The sequence below is a fragment of the Vulpes lagopus genome, chromosome 12 (genome assembly GCF_018345385.1).
Source record: "Vulpes lagopus strain Blue_001 chromosome 12, ASM1834538v1, whole genome shotgun sequence".
NCBI classification, from domain to species: domain Eukaryota; kingdom Metazoa; phylum Chordata; class Mammalia; order Carnivora; family Canidae; genus Vulpes; species Vulpes lagopus.
The window spans coordinates 18,130,808-18,153,707 of record NC_054835.1 but is presented as its reverse complement, the minus strand read 5'-3'; the positions used below and the strand labels follow the sequence as shown (position 1 = coordinate 18,153,707).

General features: G+C 49.3%; 1 protein-coding gene across 24 annotated transcripts in view; it reads right to left on the bottom strand.

Annotated features, from left to right (window-relative positions):
- MYO18A (myosin XVIIIA) overlaps nucleotides 1–17,998 on the bottom strand; it is a 96,765-nt gene extending 78,767 nt beyond the window's left edge. For 12 of the 24 annotated variants that reach the window (XM_041725069.1, XM_041725049.1, XM_041725057.1 and 9 more), the window contains exons 1-3: nucleotides 17,850–17,992; nucleotides 15,312–15,482; nucleotides 5,257–6,338 (exon numbers count right to left, since the gene is read on the bottom strand). In XM_041725069.1, coding sequence (XP_041581003.1) covers nucleotides 5,257–6,255 — 999 coding nt within the window. In that variant the 5' untranslated portion in view covers nucleotides 6,256–6,338; nucleotides 15,312–15,482; nucleotides 17,850–17,992. Of the gene's footprint in view, nucleotides 1–5,256; nucleotides 6,339–15,311; nucleotides 15,483–17,849 lie in introns of all 24 variants that reach the window. The other 12 variants (XM_041725066.1, XM_041725067.1, XM_041725068.1 and 9 more) reach the window with 6 other exon arrangements.
- Between the last annotated feature and the right edge of the window lie 4,902 nt (nucleotides 17,999–22,900).

Sequence of the window (22,900 nt, the reverse complement as noted above, 5' to 3'; positions counted from 1 at the left end):
CCACAGGCTGGGTGGCCAGGGCACTCTGGGGCTGCGGTTCGTCTAGCAGCTCATAGGGAAGAAGGCAGAATGTGCCTCTGAGGGCAGAGAAGGGAGACCTAGTGGAATAGAAATGACCTAGTCCACCACTCTATGCTGCTGGTCCCATGCACCCCACTAATCCAGGATCAATAACCCCCAAAATGCTCCCAAAGACCTTTCACCCAACATTTCTCACACACTCAACACCTACCCACTGGCACCTCATTCATTACCAAAAGAACTCAGTTTGGGTTCTACTCTGAGCCCCCAAGCCAGAGCTCTCACATGGTGAGGCTCTGATGTCAGAAGCGTCTAAAGCTTTGGCACCAAATGAAATAAGAATTTTCTGTTTAAAACAAACAAACAGTTACGATAACTCTCTCGGGTCCCCTCACTCTTTGGGAGCTTTTTACCAACACTTTACTATTACCACTCAATAAACTTTGCTTTGCTGCCTCCCAAAATGAAAACAAACAAACAAACACCAAAAACCTCTCCAAGCATCATTTGGAGTAACATTAGGAACAGAGGGGTTTTAGAACACTGAGTCCAGGCAGCACCCAGCAGCTCCAGCATCACCAGAAGCCCCAGGGAAAGCCCACTGCTTAGCAGCTGGCCTGGCAGACCTGAAACAGTACAATCTTCTGTCTCTCCTTGGTACCCTGCTGGTCCCAGTTCTGGAAGACCCTGGGGGCCTGGGGCAAGGTTGGTGAGACTTGTACAGCTTCTGTCCAGGACTCAAGGGCTTCCTGGCATAGGGGCCCCTGCCCTTCTCCCAGATGTAGGCAACCCCACCCGCCAGTCTCCTTTCAGGCCACTTAGGTCCCATCGGCAGTCCTGAGATGCTAGAAAGACCTAGGGGAGCACCCAGCACCCCAGCTTTTCCTTCAGATGGTTGTCTCTGAGGACAGGACTGCAGGGAAAGAGTCTGAACAAAAGCATCATGAGTTCCCACTGGAAAGAAAACTTTACCAGGAGCAAAGATGGGAAAGCACAAGGACGGGCTAATTAAGGAAGCAAACAAAATTACCTTCCCTGGATGGCTTTAGAGACTGGGCAGAGGGGAAGGTACTGATCTTTTTTTTTTTTAATATTTTTTTAAAGATTTTATTTATTTATTCATGAGAGACACACAGAGAGAGAGAGAGAGAGGGACAGAGACACAGGCAGAGGGAGAAGCAGGCTCCATGCAGGGAGCCTGACGTGGGACTCGATCCAGGGTCTTCAGGATCACACCCTGGGCTTCAGGCGGCGCTAAACCGCTGCCCAGGTACTGATCTTCTTAAGCATTTACTACCTACCGAAATCTACGAAAGGTGGTTTACACAGAGGTGACAACCTCTTCAGGAACCTCATAGCCCTATAGGCTTTAAGTACAAACCCCAGGGTCCAGAGGGAGAAGAAACTGTATCACAGATCTCTGGTAAGTGCCTGACAGCTGCAGACAGCCTAAGAAAATAGACCCCACTGGAAGGGGGTGGGTGCAATGTTTTAACCACTGCTACCTCGCCCCTCCCACCACAACTTCGAAAGCTCAGGGAAGCAGTGCTTTCTGGGTAGAGCTCCCATGCAGGCTAGTTCCTCTGACTCTTGATGGTAGGACAGCCACATTAGCCAGGGTTTAGCCAGGTCGGCTTTTCTGAGCTTAGAAACATCCTACACTACTGCGATGGGCCCACTGAGGATACAAACAGAAGGGCCTGGCTCTCCTCTCTCCCAGGCCTCATCCTTCTCAGTTGGCCCTTGACTTTCCTACTTGGATTTATGGAGCAGGAGAAAGGGATTCTGATCCAACTGGGACTTAAGATCCTCATCTGTACCACTACCTCCTTTCATCTCACCAGACTCAGGGAATGCTTTGTCTTTTGACAGACAATGTAAGAGTAACTGATCCAAAACCAAATACCCCAAAACGCTCTCCCTGAGGAGCCAAGAAAGAACTTAGTGTCTTCCTCCAAACCTGGCATCCTACTTGGCTCTCCTCTTCTCCATCCTCCCAGTCAGTGACCAAGGCTACAGAGTCCCTTGATTGCTCAAGTCTGAAATCTCTCTCCACCTCCACTGCTCTACCCAAGTGTGGGCCTCTCTTCCACTAGGATGACAACGGTTGGGCCCTCACTGTTTGCTCCATGGCTGCCCTTGCTACAGCCAAAAGCATTCTCCACAAGCAGCCAGAGAGATTTTCTAAAATCTTTTCCTATCACTCCCTGATTCCTGACCTTTGGTGGAAGCTCGCATTCCTTAGGCTGGTTCACACGGGCCTTCATGACCTGTCCCCTGCTTGCTTCTTCGGCCACTTCTCTCAGTACTCATTCCCCACGCACTGTGCCCCCAGCCTTATCCCCCAAATGTGTCATTCTCTCTCCAACCTCTAGGTCTTGGTATGAGTCTCTTACAGCCCTCCCCTTCCTCCTGCCTCCCCTGCATTCACATCCCACCCAGATGTCAGCTTTCCCTGTGATCACTCCCAGGACTGTACTGGAAGTCCCTCTGCTGTGCCTCTGGGACCCTGTACTGGCCCCTGTTGGGGAGTATCTCAAGCAGCACTATCATCATCTGCTACTTGACCATCTCTTCCACTAGACGATGAGTTCCTAGGGGCTGGGGTTATGTGCTACTCACTGCTGGATCCCAGGATCTAGCACACAGCTTGTGCTCAGCAGATATCCGTTTAATGAGTGGAGTGGAAGAACAGATGGTGGAAGAAGAGCTGTTTCTCCCAGGCCTGCTGAGTGACTTCTATTGGGCTCCATGTCTGTCCTACTACTGTGGCTCACCCCTACTCCCAATGGAACCTTACTAGCAGCTACAAGGACATGTGGAGGTGTGAGTCAAGCATTCTGGACACACATCATGTGAGAAGGAAACCTGAGGGGCTGTCTCTCCCTGGGGCCTTCTCAACAGGCCATGGAGAGGAGCCACGAGGCCTGGTCTCCATCTGTGTGCAGAAAGAGAACAGATGGCTAGCCAGTTCCCTCAGAGCTCCCTGGGGACAGGCAATGTGTGGACACAGTTGATGGATGACCTGATGGGCAGGGTGGCCGCCAGGAGCTGTCCTCGTGGGGCCAGAGTTGTCAGGGTGCCCCACACAGAAGCCTTGAGGAAGTGGGAAGACTCTTCTTGGCATGGAACTGGGCTTAGAACTGCTGCCAAGAAGAGAAGCCAGAGTGGGAGGAAGAGGAGGAGAGAGAGGATGAAAGCTGCAGTAGAGGCCGCAGCGCTCCCACACCAGCTCCGGGTCTGTCCCAGGAGGTCAGGATGCTGGGCTCCCTCTGTTCCTCTCTGCTGTGGCCTGAGTTCCTGCCACCTGCCAGAGAAGAAAAGATGTGGGGCTTCCTCAGCCCTATGCGTCTCACTGCTCTCTCAGATGGCTCTTGGAAACTCATGAGGTTGGAGCTTGCTATATGTCCCCTGCCAGATCCCCCAGGCATTAGCCTGGGGAAGAAGTCCTCTGGGCACCATGGGGCTTGGCCCAGGGGGACTGGGGCAAGCCAGCATTTCAGGGATACCAGCTCTCGCTGTAATGTGGAATCTACTGGGGCCTCTAAAGCTGAACTATTCATATCCCCAGGGATGGAGGAGCAGCAGCTCGTTGGAAAGGGAGAGTGGCTGAGAAATATGAGATGCCAGGATGATTCCTAGACTATAGAGAAAATGAAAAAGCATCTGGGATGTCAGGCCCAGGGCCCCACAAAGGTCTGTGCTATGGTCCAGCGGGGAGCTGGCAACAATCCCCCAGGGGATTCATTCTTTAAGAACCAAATTCCATCTGTTAAAAATGTTAGCCTGGGAGTACACAGACATGGCAACATAGTATGGGCTTTGATTCTAAGATAAAGACTGCTCCTTCTACTCTGTGGTTCCCTGAGCTCAGTCTAGTTTGGTGACTGACACACAGTAGGTGCTCTATGAGAGTTTCTGGAATAAATGAGTCCTGGTCTTCCCTGGATTTCACAATAGGCTCCCTCCTACTCACTGCCCTTCCTGACTAGCAAAACTGCCTGACTTCCACTGCCCAAAGTAAAGGAAGGTCTGGAACCCACCTCTGGTACTTCCTGCCAGACTTTGACCCTGCCGCTCCCAGGCTCTCCAGGCCCTACATGCTGCTAGGCTGAGCAGCCATCTGAGCATCTACTTCCCCTCCCCGGGAGAAAGCCAGCACCAGGACTCTGCCTGCTTCCTTAGCATTTCCTCCCACTTCTGACTTTGATACATCTGGCCAGTCACTTAGTGCTGAAAGGTCCTGGCCAGGCTGTGCAGTGGTCTCACTGCAGGGACCAGATGAGCAATCCTAAAACCCACAGTTGGGAAACAAGGATGGCCAGAAGCCAACGTGTCCTTCATGTTCTGTCTCCAGGTGGAATACTCCAAACTGATATGTTGTAGCCACCCTATTCAAAGACCCCGGGGTTAGAGATCACTGTTCCCCTGGAGACCCTCTCATACACATCATCGAAATCTTTTTTGCTCCTATATCATCCCTTCCACAGCTGTTTTGTTACAGCAGGATAACAGCTGGGATCTCAGGGATAGTCAGATCATACTATTTCTGCAGGCTTGATAACTGTTATGTTTCCAGAGTGTTTTCTTCCAGGACAGGTAGTGAAGACTCTTAGAGCCCAGGTGATCTTTATAAATCAGGTCCAGTCACTCCCCTGCTTCAAACCCTACAATGGTCCCATTTCACTGGGACAAAATCTCAACTCCTATTATGACTTACAAGGTCCTCCATGATCTGGCTCCTGCTTATCTCTGCAATCTTACCTCCTACTCAAGTCCTCATTCAAGTGCAAGAGGAGGCCTGAAGTCATCTTACTCCAGAGCTAGCAAAAACAGTTGCACATCCCAGATATTCCATGACAGCCTTGCCTTGAAATAATTCATCTTTTTCTTTTAAGTCTAATGGCTAAATAACATGGAAATCCTATATTTTAGTCCAGATATCAGGCTGCACTAGTAGTCCAGACTGTCTCTCATCTGAAGTGGCATGTGTTTAGCCTCCATGCCCCAATTTAGAGCTCAGGAAACATGGTGCCCAGACCCTTAACCCTTGTACCCTGAAGCTTATGTCACCACGGACCACCCCATACTAAGGTCGCTACTCCTCACAGGTCAGGTAAACCGTCCTTGGGCCAAGGAATGGCACGACTTCACCATTCCTGGCTACCCCAGTCATCCCCCCAAGCACAAATCCCAACCTCTGCTCCTCCCCACCTCCCAGGGGGATACACTCACATTGGCCAGCTCCCTGCGGGGTCCTTCACCACTCCGCAGCCAGCTCCGGCTCAGCTCGCTGAGCTCTGGAATGGGTTGCACCTTGAGCCGCACGCTGTCCCCAGACTGCCGGATCATCTCCACGATCTCATCCCTGGACTTGCTCTCCACATTGTGCCCATTAATCTCCACCAGACGATCACCCGGCACCAACCCCAGGGCCAGGTCCTTGGTGCCCGCGCCGGGCTCAGCAAAGTGTACCACCCTTCGGTAGACCTGGCCCTCGGGGCCCCGATCCAGCATGGTGGTGCGTCGCAGGGAGAAGCCAAAGTCACCAGTGGGCCTCCTTTGCAGCTCCAGCTCCCGGAGGGCAGGTGGTGGCAGGTGTGCCACGGGGGGCAAGCGCAGGTCAGCAGGGAACCTCTTAGTCACAAGCTCAGGGCCTCGGGACCGGGGTCCAGGCCTCGGGATGCCTGAACCAGGATGCTGTGCCAGCTGTCCCTCCAGAGTCCTCACCTCCACCTGTGGGGAGGGGGCTGCAGAGTGCTCAGAAGGGGTGGAGGTTTCAGAGGCGCTCTCATCCCGGCTCCGCTGGGAGAAAGAGAAGCGTTTGACAATCATCTGTGAGTTCTGCTTGGCCAGGGAGCCAAACTTGGCGGCCCGCTGCAGCACGGAGCCGCGGAAGCTGCCCTCCTCACCCTTGAGGTCATCGCTGGAGCTGGCGGTACTCAGGTGGCCCGAGTCCAGGATGACGCTGCCCCTGTTGCTGTCGGAGTCAATGTCAGTCAGGTGCAGGTCGGAGCTGCTGGCCACCTTGATGGGGATGGGGTTGGAGATTTCCAGGCGTGTCTTGGATTCACGCTTTGAGGAGCGGTTCAGATTGAAGAAGCCGCGCCGCAGGCTCATCTCCTCCAGACTCCGCAGCTCCGCTGCCGACATCCGCTCCTTCTTCTCCTTCTTCTCCTTCTTCTCTTTCCGCCCACCATCTTTGTCCTTGTCTTTCTTCATGAGGTTAAACATGGTGGAGTACTGCTTTGGCAGGGGGCAGCACCCCCAGGGGATCACAGGTGCTTAGAACAGGGCCCTTGTGCCCCACCTTGCTGCTGCGAACAAAAACAGAGACAGAGAAAGGATTATTCGAGCAGAGCCTCTTCCTGGGTCTCCCATCCAGATAAGGCCAACTAATGAGCACAGCTCCCCTTTCCCAAGAGCAAGCTCAGTATGTGCCAGGTGCTCTGCTTTATACAATATCGTCTCTGTGAAGTTAATCCTCATCACACTGCTATGGGAAGTCTGTGATCACCCCATTTGACAAAGAAGGAAGCTTGAGGTTTAGAGAAGGTTGTAAAAGTCTGTAATGGCCTTTCACCATGATAAGTGTGCTTAGTTAGCGGTGGTGTCTAGGAGACCTGCCCTCCTGGCAGGAGGGTGCCATCAAAGCAACCTTGTACCCGACGTCAGATTGAAACACAAAGCTGGGACGCCTGGGTCGCTCAGTGGTTGAGCGTCTGTCTGCCTTTGGCTCAGGGAGTGATCCCGGAGTCCTGGGATCGAGTCCCACATCGGGCTCCCTGCATGGAGCCTGCTTTTCCCTCTGCCTGTGTCTCTGCCTCTCTCTCTCTCTCTCTCTGTGTGTGTGTGTGTGTGTGTGTATGTCTCATGAATAAATAAATAAAATATTAAAAAAAAAGAAGATTCATACACAAAGGAAAAAGGAAAGAGACTTCACATACCATCACCTCCCCAGAGCCAATATCGCCTTAAAGCAGCAGTCATCACATGCAATTTGGCTCTTTGCTCAGCCTGCTGCCCCCCAGAATCAGCCTTAGCTCCTGTCTGACAGAAGACCTCGAAGAACCAACACTTTTTTCACGAGTTCCACTTGCCAGGCACTTGACACACACTCTCATTTGAGCCTCACAGCATCCCTGCAACATAGGTATCATTATCTCTCCTTTATAAATGAGAAAATGGGGCTCAGAAAATTAAGTATAGGGATGCCTGGGTGGCTCAGCAGTTGAGCATTTGCCTTCAGTTCAGGGAGTGATCCTGGAGTCCTGGGATCGAGTGCCACATTGGGCTCCCTGCATGGAGCCTGCTTCTCCCTCTGCCTGTGTCTTGGCCTCTCTCTCTGTGTCTCTCATGAATAAATAAATAAAATCTTAAAAAAAAAATTAAGTATATGATAGTTGTCACACAGCAAGTCAGCAGCAAATCCTGTTTTCTTTCTGGGGCCTTGGCACCCTGAGTGAAGCAGGGAAGGAAGGGGAAGTTCCAGACTGAACGGATCCTGAGAAACTCACATCCCTTCTCCACCCACCCCCCCAGACCAACAACTAAATATAGCCCTGGGAAGAAAGTTGTGGCAGCCTGAGAGAAAATCTGGCTCCAGGGCACAGGGCACGTGCGCCTGCAGTGCCAGCCTACTCCTACCCCTGCGCACACCTGACCAGGGACAGGACTGAGAAAGACCTGGTGGGGGTGGAGTTGCAAGCCAGGAAACAAGTTCTAACCAGCAGGGAACAAAGAGTGGAAGTAGGCCATACCACCTAATTAGAAATTAAATGCAATTTTTTCTCTCTCCATGAAGGCCTCCTGCTCTGAGTTTGAGACACAGGACCTATAAGCTCACTTCCAGCAATGACCTTTTGCAAAGCCCTGGAGAGGCCTTTCCTATCTGTGTCCCACCACTGCCACAACAAAGGATGGCCCTCCAGGTTCCCCAACCTACTGAGATGGACCCCTAGCCCCTGTACAAATGCCGAGGAAGACGTCAAGGAATTCCCAAAGGTTCTGTCTATTGCCTCCTCCCCACCCAGCACCCTGACCCATGTGGTTTCTGAGAGATCAATGTATCTATCCTAGAGCAGTGCTCATCACAGAAATACAATTCAAGTCATAGGTGTGATTTAGAATTTTCTAGCAGCCACACTAAAAAAGGTAAAAAGAAACAGGTGAAATTAACGATAAATCTACATGAAAAACATTGAGACTATTTTACATTCTCTTTTCCATATTAAGTCTTCAAAATCCAGTGTGAATTTTACACTTACAGCACATCTTAATTCAGGCTAACTTAATCCAGGCTAATTTTAAGTATTCAACAGCTACTGGCTATTGAACTGGGCAGTACAATTCTAGAGAAATCTTTAATTGTAGAGCATATCCAAAGAGGTGGGGAATCTGACCCAGTTACTAGCTCCCTGTGGACCTAACAAGCACCCCTTTCCCCCTCTGATCTATTTCTACTTAGTAAAACAAAGTTCCCTCTGAACTTTTTGGTTCGAAATGCTCCATGCACAGTGCCTGGGAGTAGGAAGACAGGGCATATAGAGCCCAAGAAGTGCAAAGCCAGGGGCATCCTGGTCCAGCTGAGTCTGGACTGATTTGGGATGGGGGGAATACCTGGCAGCAGGCATCCTATCTTCAGGGCTCTATTTTGACATGGGGAGTCTCTCTCTCTCCTCCTGAGCATTGATGATGTATGGCACAGACCTACCACATATTAGGACGTGGGATATTTGGTTGGTCATCACCCACCCTATCCCTCACCCATCACTACCTGTACCATTTTAAAAGGCTGATTTAGGGGCACCTGGGTGGCTCAGTCAGTTAAGCATCTGACTCTTGATTTTGGCTCAGGTCATGATCTCAGGGTCGTGAGATAGAGCCCTGCATCAGGATCTGGGCTCCAGGCTCGGCATGGAGTCGGCTTAAGATTCTCTCCCTCCCCCTCTCCCCATCCTGCTCCATGCTCACACTCTCTTAGAAAAAAAAAAAAAAAAAAGGCTGATTTAGAAGATGGCTCCAAAGGTGTGGGAAATGAAGAAAAAAACCTATCTTGGGGACCAGAAAGGGACAAAGGAGTTTCTTGGCCTCAGCCTCAGCCCAACTGCAAGAACCCAACTGCCTACCACACCATCCTACCAAGACACCTCTTTTGGTCTTCAATTCTTACTCTGCAATCCTTACCTAATCCTGGCTCTTTGCTGGAGGCTAGCCATCTGAGCAGTGTCAACGGAAAACAGGCCCCAGAATTCTAGAATCTTTGGGCTGGAAAGGTCCCTGAGAAGTAAGTTCGTGGAAATCCCTGTCTTGGCAAAAGCTTGCCCCTCACTGCGACAGGCAGGAACCACACAGTCACTGCTACAGCAGCAGCATGAGTTGGGTAGCGTGGCTGGGAAGATTAGCGGGTCTGCTATCTAGGCCTGGATCTGCCAATAAATTGCTAGGGGACCTTGAGCCTGTCACTTTGCTCAAGGTTGGACTAGATGATCTAGGTTTCTTCTAGTTCAAAAATTCCAAATATCTAAGTCTCTTGTGGACACAGGTTACTTATTAACTTTCTGCCAAAGCGGTCCCTCTCATCCCAACCCTGGAGCCTTTGGAGGCTGAGTCAATTTCAGCCCTCCCCTCACCATCCCTGTCCTGCCAGTTATGCACACAGCTCACAAGGCACCCCTTCCCTACCATCATCCCAACAATTGCCTGGCTGTGGCTTCGGTTCTCTCCCATACCACCTGCCTGGAGCCACCTGCAACCTCCCTGTCCAGGGCCAGACCCACAGCACAGATGCCTCTGCTCCTCCAGAACCCACTCTGCCAGCCACCTGGGCTGTCACCTTCCTATAGACCTTGGACTTTGCAGCATCTTCTGTCCTCAGGTCCAAAGACTCCAGCAGCAATGACATCAGCACCTTCCCACTCTTCATTTTGGGCTGCACTTTCTATACACCTCTCCTTCATCTCTTACCCTCCCCAGCAAAGGTTAACTTCCAGTTTTCTGACCTCCTGCTCTGCCTTTCTCCCCTTACCATATTCCAGGAAGCCTTCCCTAATTTTACATGGAGGAAAGGTATGTATATAAATTAGGGTATGCACCTACATCATCTTGACCCTGCTGCTCCCCAAATCAAAGTGAAGTACAATCAACTTAGTCAACTCAGCTGCCTTATTACTTAAATATGGAGAGCATCTTGACGGCAAGGACCATTTGACTCATATATGCATCTATCTGTTCATCTATAGGAGAAACGATATACATATCCATACAATGGACTATGACTCAGCAATAAAAAGGAAGCAACTACTGATAGACACAACAGGAATGAATCTCAAAAAGATTATGTCAAGTGACAGCAAAAGAAGGATTTGACAAAAAGAGTACAAGCTGGGGACACCTGAGGTGGCTCAGTAATTGAGCATCTGCCTTTGACTCAGGTTGTGATCCTGGAGTCCTGGGATTGAGTCCCAAGTCAGGCTCCAGGCTGCTTTTCCCTCTGCCTATGTCTCTATCTCTCTCTGTATCTCTCTCATGAATAAATAAATAAAATCTTTAAAAACAAGAGTACATACTGGTATGGTATTATTTATATGAAGTTCTAGTACAGATGGTCCCTGACTTACAATGGTTCGACTTATAATTTTTTTTAAAGATTTTATTTATTTATTCATGACAGAGAGAGAGAGAGAGAGAGAGGCAGAGACACAGGCAGAGGGAGAAGCAGGCTCCATGCAGGAAGCCTGACATGGGACTTGATCCCAGGTCTCCAGAATCACACCCCGGGGTTAAGGGAGCACTAAAACACTGGGCCATCGGGGCTGCCCTCGACTTATAATTTTTTTACTTTATGATATGCATATGTGAAAGCGATTTGCATTCAGTAAAAATCACACTTCATATTTTGACTTTGGATCTTTTCCTGACCTAGTGATATGCAGTAGGAGAGTCTCATGATGCTGAGCAGTGACAGCAAGACGCAGCTCCCAGTCAGCCACATTCACAAGGATAAACAACTGATACTTACAGTCATTCTGTACCCATGCTGTACCATTCTTTCACTTTCAGAACAGTATGCAATCAATTACATTAGGTATTCAACATTTGACCATAAAATAGGCTTTGTGCTAGATGATTTTGCCAACCGTAGGCTCATATTAGTTTTCTGAGCTCATATTAGTTTTCTGAACACGTTCTGAGCCATTGGCGAGGCTAACCTATGATGTTTGGTAGGTCAGGTGTATAAAGTGTATTTTCGACCTACGATATTTTCAAGTTACGATGGGTTTATCAGGAAGGAGGCAAACCCACGGTAAGTCAAGGAAGACGTATATACACAAAACTAACCTACGGTGGAAAAAAACCAGAATAGTGATTACCTCTGGAAGGTGGGGATGGGAGTAGGGACAGGAATTGCCTGAAAAAGGGCATGAGGGAACTTTCTGGAGTGATGTTCATGTTACATTATCTTGATAGGGATTTGGGTTGACAGGTGTTTACATTTGTTAACAGTTATCAAATAGTGCACATGAGATTTGTGTATTTCATTATGTGAAATATTCACTCAAAAGAAAAAAGAACTCTAAACAAATACTGACGTCTAGTTAATAATATGTGTACTACAGTATTTGGGGCAAGATATGCTGATGTCTGGGTGGTTCAGTTGGTTAAGAGTCCAACTCCTGATTTTGGCTCAGGTCATGATCTCGGGTTCATGAGATAGAGCCCCGTGTCCACACCAAGTATGAAGCCTACTTGATATTCTCTCTCTCCCTCTGCCTCTCCCCTCCTCTCAAACATAAGTAAATAATTAATTAATTAAAGATAAGTGAAACTAATGGAAGAGCTTAGGCTTCAGATGTCAGGTAGAAAACCTAGGACCAAATCCAAGGTAATAGCTATGCAATCTTGGGAAAGCCACTTCATGCCTCTGTGCCTGTTTTCCCATTGGTAAAATGGGGATAATAGCACCTAACACATATGGCATGGGGACTAAATGAAATTGGTATATAAGCCCAGAGTAGGTGTAGCCCAGACACCTAGCCCAGAGTAGCCCTCAAAAACGGTAGCCAATCAGAGGCACATTCTTATCATCGAAATGGGATGGGAGACAGCATAATAAGGTTTACAGTGCGTACCTCAGCCCAAGTGTGACTAAAATAAATACAAACATAAAATCTTAATGCTGGACAAAACCTTTGTATATGGAAAGTAAAGCCCAAAGAAGTGAAGGCAATCCTGTGAGCACATGGCCAGGACAGATCACACTGGCTCAAGTCCAGAGGCCCCATGTAGCTACTGCCAAGACTAAGCACAGGCAATTCATAGCTGCAGAAATATGAATGGCTAACAAACACGAATAGGTATTCAGCCACAGACATATGGAAGAAAACAGAGGTATACTGTTGTTCACCTAGCAGTTTAGTAAAAACCACCATTATTAATAACATCAATCAAACAGAAGAAGATAGGAAGCAGGATATCTCATATGTGTTGCTGAGAGTATAAATTAGTGTAAGGAGGGAAAGTTGGTGGTATCTATGAAAATATTTAAATATACATATTCTTAGACTGGGCAGTTCCACATACAGGACCTCTACTGATATGTTCACACAATAAACATGGCTAATCCTTGCATCACTGTTTGTGATTGCAAAATTCTATCAATATAAAGGTCTGTCACCAGGGGAATAGCTAAATTATAGAACTGGGCAGTTATCAAAAAGAATGGAGATTTGTATAAACTGACTTGGAAAGAATCAATACTGTAGTGTTAAGCAAAAAATATCAAGTTGCCAGATAATATATAAAGAATGGAGATTTGTATAAACTGACTTGGAAAGAATCAATACTGTAGTGTTAAGCAAAAAATATCAAGTTGCCAGATAATATATAATTCTTATAATTATATATTTTTAAAACTGTTTATGGGGATCCCTGGGTGGCGCAGCGGTTTGGCGCCTGCCTTTGGCCCAGGGCGCGATCCTGGAGACCCGGGATCGAGTCCCATGTCGGGCTCCCGGTGCATGGAGCCTGCTTCTCCCTCTGCCTTTATCTCTGCCTTGTCTCTGCCTCTCTCTATATATATCACTATCATAAATAAATAGTAAAAAAAAATTTAAAAAAAAACTGTTTATGTGTGCATACGTAGCCATGCACATTATGTATGCACAATATTTGCATAATGTAGAGAAAGATGTATGCTCTGGGGAAGAGACAGGGATTTTAGAAGAATCAGAATAGATTTGTGTTTCATCTATATTGTTCTAATTTTTTACAATGAGACTATTTAGCTGGTGGAGGGGTGTGTGTGTGCGTGTGTGTGTGTGTATCTAGGCATAGGGGCTTTAGATAGTGGGGTTATGTATAATATTTCTCCTACTCTTCTATATGTTCTTTATTTTCTACAGAAAAAAATTTCAATAATTATATTAAATTATATCTATGTAACATAATGTTATATGTAAACATATAGTATATATATATAATATATAAATATACCATATCACATGCTATATATGAATATATATAAAATATATATAACAAGCTTTTTAAAGCTCTATTACAAAATTTTATCCGTGGTTTTCTCCGTGGAGTTGGGGCAAACAGGAGTAATAAGACTTTAGCTTTTTACCTAATAGACTTCCTGGGGATTAAAGCTTTTCTCAGAATATGCTACTTTTGTGATTTTTAAATATTAAAAAGAAAGAAAAAGAAAGACTTGACAATCCATTTAGCATTAAGGCTGTAAACCAAGTGTGCAATGGTAAGTTCAAGGCTTGCCATCTCATGCCTCGGGAAAAGTTTCAGTGACTTGGGGGACTTGGTTAAAATAGATCTTACTAGTGTCTTGTGTCTTTAAGTGGGGACAGATTTAAATGGGTCACCCTGCAGCTGGCAAAGCAGAAACCCCAGGAAATGGAAACTATAACATTAGACTCCCAAAACAAGGCGCCCAGACTTGCCTGCTGTGGGTGGATACTTAAAAGGGTCAGTCTCCCCCCACCCCACTCCCAGACCTCACTCATAAATAAATACAAAGGAAATACTTTCCCAAGAGAGCCGGCCTCTCTCCCTTGGCCTCTGACCTCCCTAAGCGGCCGTTTCCTACAGCCCAGGGGCCTTTGTCCCGTGCAGCCTGCACCGGGGACTGCAAGAGCGACCCGGAGGGGTACGCCTGGCACCTGGCCCAGCCGGCGGAGTGGCGCAAGGTGACGCTGGTCGCCGCCGAGCCTCTCCCTGGCCGGTCCTGCTAAGAGCTCCGCAGTATCCCGTGACTCACTGCCAGGTCACACGGAGCTTATCTGGCTCCAGGTGCGCTCCCTCCGACTGCACGCTTCTCACATGACATCAGCCCGCCGGCTCCCGCTCCCTCGGAACCGGAACCGGGCCCTGAGCACTTGCAGGCGCGGCCGCAGCCCCGAGGCACCTCCCGCCGCGATACTGTCTCCCCCAGAACGCAGCGATCCCGCAGGCCCCGGGAGGAAGGACAGCGGGAGAGGGGCCAACAGCGCGGCCCGGTCCCCCCTGCTCTTCCAGGTGCACCTCCGCGGCTCCCAGGCGGGGTTTGCCACAGCCCGCTGTCCGCTAAACTCAACTAACACTACCTGCCCCTCCCCTTCTGTGTGACCTTGAGCAAGTCCTGTCCCCTCTCTAGGCCTCAGCTATTCCAACTATAAAACCTCCTGGGCCTGAGAGTTCAGATTTGGCCCCAAGCCCTCGCCTTTGCTGGAGAGGTATTCTGCTCAACTATAAATTGCTAGTTCTAATCCTGCTCTGCCTCTGACTCATTGTGCGACCTTGAGCCCATCATCTAACATCTCTGAATATCAGAGAATAATAAAAATAATCCCTTGTAAGTGAGGGTAAAGTACCTGGCGGAGAAAAAGGGCCCCGGGTCCTGTAAAATCCTCAGTCCACAGTTTAAACTGCTGCCTGACCATAAGCTCTTTGAACCATCAAGGGAATATGGATAATTTACAAGCCACACAGTTCCCACCTCAAGGAAAGTCGAGGTGGGGGAGGAGTGGAGGCTTTCCAGTTCTCCTCCCTGCCTCTCCCAATCTATCTCCAGACCCCATTCTCTAATTCAGGCTACAAAGGGTGATGGGGGGGTTAGGCACAATGAGTACATCTTAAGGCACCCCAGGAGCCAGACCCAAAGAAGAACTTCAAAGCTCCATCAAGTCCCCAGCCTCCATCCTGGGGGAACCTGTTAATCACAGCATAGGGTGGGCTGGGCCCACACCCCTGAGCCTTTAAACTACACCAGGCTAGAGCCCCCCAGCTTTACCCACCACACTCAGGAGCGGCCTGGGACAAGGCCTGGGGCCCAGAGCCACCAACAGGACCCAGCTCACATGGATGATCTAGTTCCAGTCTGTGGCATCCACTTCAGGTCAGGAGTGTCCGGCTGGAGACAGACCTCTGGTTTGAAGGAACAAGAACAGCTCTGCTGCTCTGGAGACCTGTGACACACCAAGTGTGGATCAAGGTTTCCTGAGTTCCAGCAACTCCCTGCTCCACCCGAGTAGGGTGGATTCTCCCTTTCACATTAGCCCCAGTTGGGCCCCACCCAGTCCACTTTCAAGCACCTGCCTCTGGGGGACCCTGGAGACTTCTGCCCAATTTCTGAAGACACATGCACCCCTTGATGAACACCCCCAAGCTAGGCCAGTGAAGGAGGCTCTAGGCAACAAACTGGCTGCCCAGACTGCCAGGAGTGCAGCTGAGGGACCAGGCAGGAGTTAGGAAGGGCACAATTCATGTGAGGGCTTCCAAGGAGAGCCTGGGGCACCCGAGGAAGCCCTCAGGCACACACCCTGGCACCTGAGCCAGGCCTAGAGCATAAACAAACTAGATACTCAGAGCTGCCAGGCACCAGGTCATCAACAGTTCAAAGTTCAAAGCTGTCAAAGGAAGTGACCACCAGCATTCCATCCCTCCCACACACCCCCTCCACCCCCACCTGCGACCCTTCTCACTGCCTGAACCCTCCAACACAATAGCTTCCCTCGTCATCTTCCTGGAATTGAGGCCCCAACCCCAATATGCCCGACCCCAAATGGACAAGTACATCTCCACCCGAGGCTGTATATAATTAGTCATGTCCAGCAACCAGGAGGATGTTTCCTGGAAAGTCCTCATCACAAAAGGACAGAGGGGAAGCCGAGGAGATGGCAGGCGGTTGGCAAAGAGCCAGTGAGGTCTGTCAGGAAGCCAGAGACCTCAGGAGAGCAACTTTCAATATCCCCAAATAGAAAGTAGCTTCTGAACCAAAAGGGTGGGGAAAGCTAGACAAGGCCTGGCCCGTTGCCATGACAACAGGAAACCAACCTGCCCAAGAAAAGGGCTCCAGATCTCATAAGCACATGGAAAGGCAGCCAGACCCTCTGGATTCAATGTCTCACTAAGGTGATCTTGCCCTGAACTGTCTGGTTGACCTTCCCTCCCTTCCAGCATGGACCCACTGCACACATACTTCTGGCAGGTCACTCTCCTTGGGTGGATTAACAAGGCCTCCTCAGCAACAGACATGCCAGGTACTTCAAATGAGCCCACACAAACCAGCCTGGATCATGGGCCAGGTGAAGGAAGGAGGGAATCTGATTCCATAATTTTGGGGGGTCCATCTGAGGGCAGGAGGGCTCTAGGCAGGAGAGCTCCTCCCAGGAAGCATGGTCCCAGGCCTCCCTACACAGACACAAACAAGGAGGGCACTGCCAAACACATGCCCATTGGCCAAGTGACCAGGCAAAAGGAGTACCACTTAAAAAGCAGACCAACTGCCTTCCCCCACCCCCACCCCCACAGTTCATTCTGGCTGGCAGCCTTTCTAACTAATCAGCAGGACACATGTGCCTCGAAAAAGGGTGACATCCCCATCCCCCTCCCTGCCCCCAACAAAGCCCCAATGTGTTGTATGTCCCTGCAGGCCTTATCTCAGCCAGGAACATGACCCACTCCTCACCATGCTTGGTACCAAGCAGCACCCTGCCCCCCTTCCCCAACACGGGGGTGGGGAGCAGCTAACCTTACCACCTCCCCTTCCCATTGGCGAAACAACTGGCATGACAGGTTAGCAGGGCGGGGCGTCAGGGCAGTCTCTCCCAGAGGCCTGGGGCAGCCAGTCCGACCTTCCCACACACACCCCACCCCTTTGCAGGGAAAGGTGAGGTGAGCAGCCAGTCTCAGGGGACAGCCAGCACTCCCTAATCCTCCAAGCCCCATTCACTCACCCCCATCTTCCGTCCCCGGGAAGAGGGTCTGGGGAAGCGGGGTCTCCATTGTTTTGCCAGCTGTCTAGCAGCTGCTCTTTTGAGAGGAGCCCGCTGTCGGCCTGGCAGTGAAAGGGTGAAGGCCGCTGGGAGGGATAAAGGGCTCGGTGGAGGTGCTCGCCTTCCCCGCTGCTTTGCTCGGAGCCTCGCTCGCCGGCTCGCTCGGTCTGGGGGGGCCTGGGCCTGGCTCCGAGAAGCCCCCCTATCCCGGAGGCTGCAGCCTCTAGCCCGCAGCTCGGGGCCACCTGGGCGCCCCCCAGCCCTCAATCCCCCCAAACTGAGGGCCACCCTGCCCTGCCTCCGCGCGTCCCCGAGCTGGCAGCAGGAGCCAGAGCTCCCCTCCCCGCCCCTCCCGGCCGGCCCCCAAGCCCCCGCGCCGAGCTCCGCGGCGCGGCCGGGGACGGAGCCGGGAGTCCGGGCCGCCGCTTCCAGGGGACAGTGGGGGAGGAGGAGCCGGCGGGCCCCGCCGCCCGCGCGCCCGCCCGGCCCGAGCCCGCCCCGCCGCCCCACCGGGCCCGCGCCACCCCCGAGCGGCCGCCCCAGGCGCCCCGCGCTCACCGGCCGCCGGAGCCCGCCCGGCAGGCAGCAGAAGCGGAGACGCGGCATCCAGCGGCCCCGGCCCGGTCCGGGCTGGAGCGCAGCGCGGCGCAGCGCAGCGCCGCCCCCCGCAGCCGCGCGAGCCGAGCCGAGCCGAGCCGAAAGGGAGCTCCCTGCTGGCGGCTCCGGGGATAAACGCCCGGCCTTCCTGGCAGCGCCCGGGCGCGCCTCCAGGACGGGCCATGTGGGCCCGGGCGCTGATCCGGGAGCCCTCTTTCCGCGTCCGAGGCCCCGCCTGGAGCTCTGGGTGCCCTGGGCGCCGGAGGCCGCTGGGCGCGCCCGGGGCAGGCACCGCGCCCGCATGTGCAGAGCAGGTTCCCTCCAAGGCCGGCCCCGGCCCCGGCCCCGGCCCCGGCCCGGCCCCGGCCCCGGGGGGCAGTGCTGTCCGAAGGAAGCATTTGAGACTTGCTGGTCACATACATCTTCCCAGGGTGGCTCCGCAGAGGCGGAGGCTGGGCGCTGCTGGACGGTGCCAGATGGTTCAGTCCAAAGCAGGCTCTGCCCACATGTCCAAGGTGGCATAGTCAGCATGTACTCCCCTAAGTGGACACGGGCTTGTGGTAGCTTGGTCTGAGAGAGCCCTGCCTCAAGGGGAGCTGCCTGAGGGGCACCAGAGCCCAGGAGGCAGCCCCCAGTGGCACTCACTCACTCCCAAAGGAGTCCAACAATGCTAAGATCAACACCTTTCAGAAGCTTTTTGGAATGAGGTCTGCCCCTAGGTCCTCATGTCCTGTAAATGTCCAGTGAACTGCTACCCACCAAGAAGGGATTTTAGGCCACCTGGGAGAGGCCAGACGTGTTTAGAGACAGGCCCCCAAGACAGGTGCTATGTCTTGAGTTTGAAGAGGGAGAGGTGGACACTTCTACAGGCAGTGTCCATACTGGAGTGAGGTACCCTAGAATGTGAGAGACTGAGTGGGGCAGAAGGGCAGCTGCCTCCACAGTTAGACCAGCTGAGAACTTCTGCAGACAGGGGTGGCCCAAGCTGACAGATCAGGGAAGGTCGGAGCAAGGCGGCTCAGGAGCAAAGAGCTGAGTAAGAGCTCAAAGATCCTGAGGGATACACCACACCCAAGATGTGCTTTTTGAATAAATGAATAGCATGTCCCCTAAATTCAGTTAAACAAACTTTTACTGAAAGGCAGCACCAGGCACTCAGGGACACTAAGAAATCAGACATGGGAGCCTTTCTCCACAAACTCACATGGAAGCAAGCTGTGACTGTAGCAGGGTACACCATGCTGTCATCCCTAGGATGAGACGGCACTATGATGGCTAGCTTGGCTGAACGAGTGAAAGAGAGCTGCTCTGAGAACATGACATTGGGGGCACCTGGGTGACTCAGTGGTTGAGCATCTGCCTTTGGTTCAGGTTGTGATCCCAAGGTTCTGGGATGGAGTCTTGCATCCAGCTCCCCACAGGGAGCCTGCTTCCCCCTCTGCCTATGTTTCTGCCTTTCTCTGTGTGTCTCTCATGAATAAATAAATAAAATCTTAAAAAAAAAAAAAAAAAGAACATGACATTGAGTGAAACCTTGTAGGCTGGGTTGGACAATGCTATTGTTACTGCTTCCTGAGCACTTACTATGTGCTAGACACTATCTCTGTTCCTCCCAACAAACCTATGGCAAAGAGACTATTATTTTAGTTAGAGATTGAGTGAGTGCATGGACTCTGGAGTCCGATTACTTGGGTTCAAATCCCTGTCAAGTACTAGTTGTGTTACCCTGGATGATTTATAAAACTACTCTATGGGGACACCTAGGTGGCTCAGTGGTTTGGCGCCTGCCTTTGGTCCAGGGTGTGATCCCAGGATCGAGTCCCACATGGGCCTCCCGGCATGGAGCCTGCTTCTCCCTCTGTCTGTGTCTTTGCCTCTCTGTGTGTCTCTCATGAATAAATAAATAAAATCTTATTAAAAAAATAAAACCACTTTATGCCTCAGTTTGCTTATCTAAAAAATGGGAATAAATAACAGTGCCTGCCTCAAAGTTTATTTTGAAAATTAAATGAGTTTGGTCTTTTCAACAAATGGTGCTGGAACAACTGGATATCCACAGGCAAGAAAATTAATCTAGACACAGACCTCACATCTTTTACAAAAATTAAAATGGGTCATAGACCTAGATGTAAAACACAAAACTATAAAAATGCTAGAAGGTAACATAGGTGGGAACCTAGATAACCTTGGATATGGGGATGATTTTTTATCTTTGTTTTTATTTTTTAAGTTCCAGTATATGTACATACGGTGTTCTATTTAGTTTTGGGTGTACAATGTAGTGATTTGACAGTTCTGTACTTTACTCAGTGTTTATTATGATAAGCGTACTCTTAATCTCCATCCCCATCTGCCCCACCCCCACTCTGCTAACCATGAGTTTGTTCTCTATAGTTAAGAGTCTGTTTCTTGCTTTGTCTCCTTTTTTTTATTTGTTTGCTTTGTTTCTTAAATTCCACATAGGAGTGAAATCATATGGTATTTGTCTTTCTCTAGCTGATTTATTTCATTGTACTCTCTAGCTCCATCCATGTTGTCTCAAATGGCAAAAGTTAATTCTTTTGGATGGCTGAATAGTATTCCATTGTATATACATACCCCTCTTCTTTATCCATTCATCTATCAATAGATACTTGGAATGCTTCCATAGTTTGGCTATTGTAAATAATGCTGCAATACACACAGAAGTCCATAGATCTTTTCAAATTAGTGGTTTCATATTCTTTGGGTAAAGACTCAGTAGTGGAATTACTCAATCATATGGTAATTCCATCTTTAATTTTTCGAGGAACCACCATACTATTTTCCAGAATGACTGCACCAGTTTGCATTCTCATCAAGAGTATACAAGAGTTCCTGATTCTTCACATCCAACACTTGTTGTTTCTTGTGTTTTTGATGCTGACCATTCTGAAAGGTGTGAGGTGATATCTCATTGGGGGTTCAATTTGCATTTTCCTGATGACAAGTGATGTCTAACATCTTTTCATGTGTATGTGGGCCATCTGGATGTCTTCTTTGGAGAAATGTCTGTTCATGTCTTTTGCCCACTTTTGAATTGGATTTTTTTTTTTTTTTTTTTTGGTGTTCAGTTGTATAAGTTCTTTATATATTTGGGATACTAAGCCTTTACTGGATATGTCATTCACAAATATCTTCTCCCATTCTGTAGGTTGCCTTTTAGTTTCACCATGCAGAAGCTTTTTTTTAAAAAAGATTTATTTATTTATTTATTCATGAGAGACACAGAGAGAAAGAGTGAGACAGGCAGAGACACTGGCAGAGATAAAAGCAGGCTCCATGCAGGAAGCCCAATGTGGGACTCAATCCCGCAACTCAGGGATCATGCCCTGAGCTAAAGGCAGTTGCTCAACCACTGAGCCACCCAGGTATCCCCATGCAGAAGCTTTTTATTTTGATGTAGTCTCAATAATTTATTTTTACTTTTGTCTCCCACCTCAGGAGACACATCTAGAAAAATGTTGCTATAGCCAATATCATGGTGATGATATTTACATACAACATTGAAGGCATGATTCATGAAAAGAAAGAATTGATAAACTGAACTTCTTAAAAACTAAAAAAATTCTGCTCTGAAAAAGACAATACTAAGAGATCACAGCGACAGATTGGGAGAGAATATTTGTAAAAGACACATCTGATAAAGGACTGTTGTCTAAAATATACGAAAAATTCTTAAAACTCAACAATAAGAAAACAATCTGGGACACCTGGGTGACTCAGTTGGCTAAGCATCTGCCTTCGGCTCACGTCGTGTTCCCAGGGTCCTAGGATTGAGCCTCACATTGGCTCCTTACTCAGTGGGGATCCTGTGTCTCCCTCTACTTGCTGATCCCCCTGCTTGTGCTCTCTCTCTGACAAATAAATAAGAAAATTTTTAAAAAAAAAAAAAAAAAAAGGAAAACAAATAATCCTATTTAAAAATGGGCCAAAGACTTGAACAAACACTTCACCAGAGAAGACATACAGATGGCAAATAAGCATTTGAAAGATGTTCTATGTCATCAGGAAATGCAAATTAAAGCAACAGTGAGATTCCACTACACACCTATTAGAACGGCCCAAATCCAGAATACAGACAACACCAAATGCTCTCAGAAGATCTGCACCAGGAAGTCTTACTCATTGCTGTTAGGAATGCAAAATGGCACGAGTTACTTTGGAAGACAGTTTGGCGGGTTCCTACAAAACTAAGCATACTCTTACCATATGATCCAGCAACTGCACTTTTTTGTTATTTACACAAATGAATTGAAGGCTTACATCCACACAAAAACCAGCACACAGATGTTTATAAAAACTTTATTCATAATTGCCAAAATATACAAGCAACCAAGATACCCTTCAATATCTCTGAATGGATAAAATGCATAGATCCAAACAATGCGATATTATTCAGCACTAAAAAAAAAAAGAGCTATCAAGCCATGAAAAGACAAGGAGGAAACTTTTTTTAAAAAAGATTTTATTTATTTAGTCATGAGAGACACAGAAAGAGAGGCAGAGACATAGGCAGAGGGAGAAGCAGGCTCCATGCAGGGAGCCCGATGTGGGACTCAATCCCAGAACTCCAGGATCACGCCATGGACTGAGGGCAGATGCTCAACTGCTGAGCTACCCAGGGATCCCAGGGAGGAAACTTAAATACCTATTACTAAATGAAAGAAACCAGTCTGAAAAGGCTACATAACATATGAGTCCAATTCTACGACATTCTGGAAAAGGCAAAACTATGGAGGCAGTAAAAAGATCAGTGGTTGTCAGGAGTGGAGGGAAGGGAGAGATGAATAGGCAGAGCATAGAGGATTTTTAGGGCAGTGGAACCATACGATATGGATATATGTCATTATACATTCGTCCAAACCTATAGACTGTCCAGCACCAAGAGTGAACTCTGATATAAACTACGGACTTTGCATGATGATGCTGTGTCAATATCAGTCCCTCAGCTCAACAAAGGCACCACTGTAGTACAGGATGAGGATGCTGGG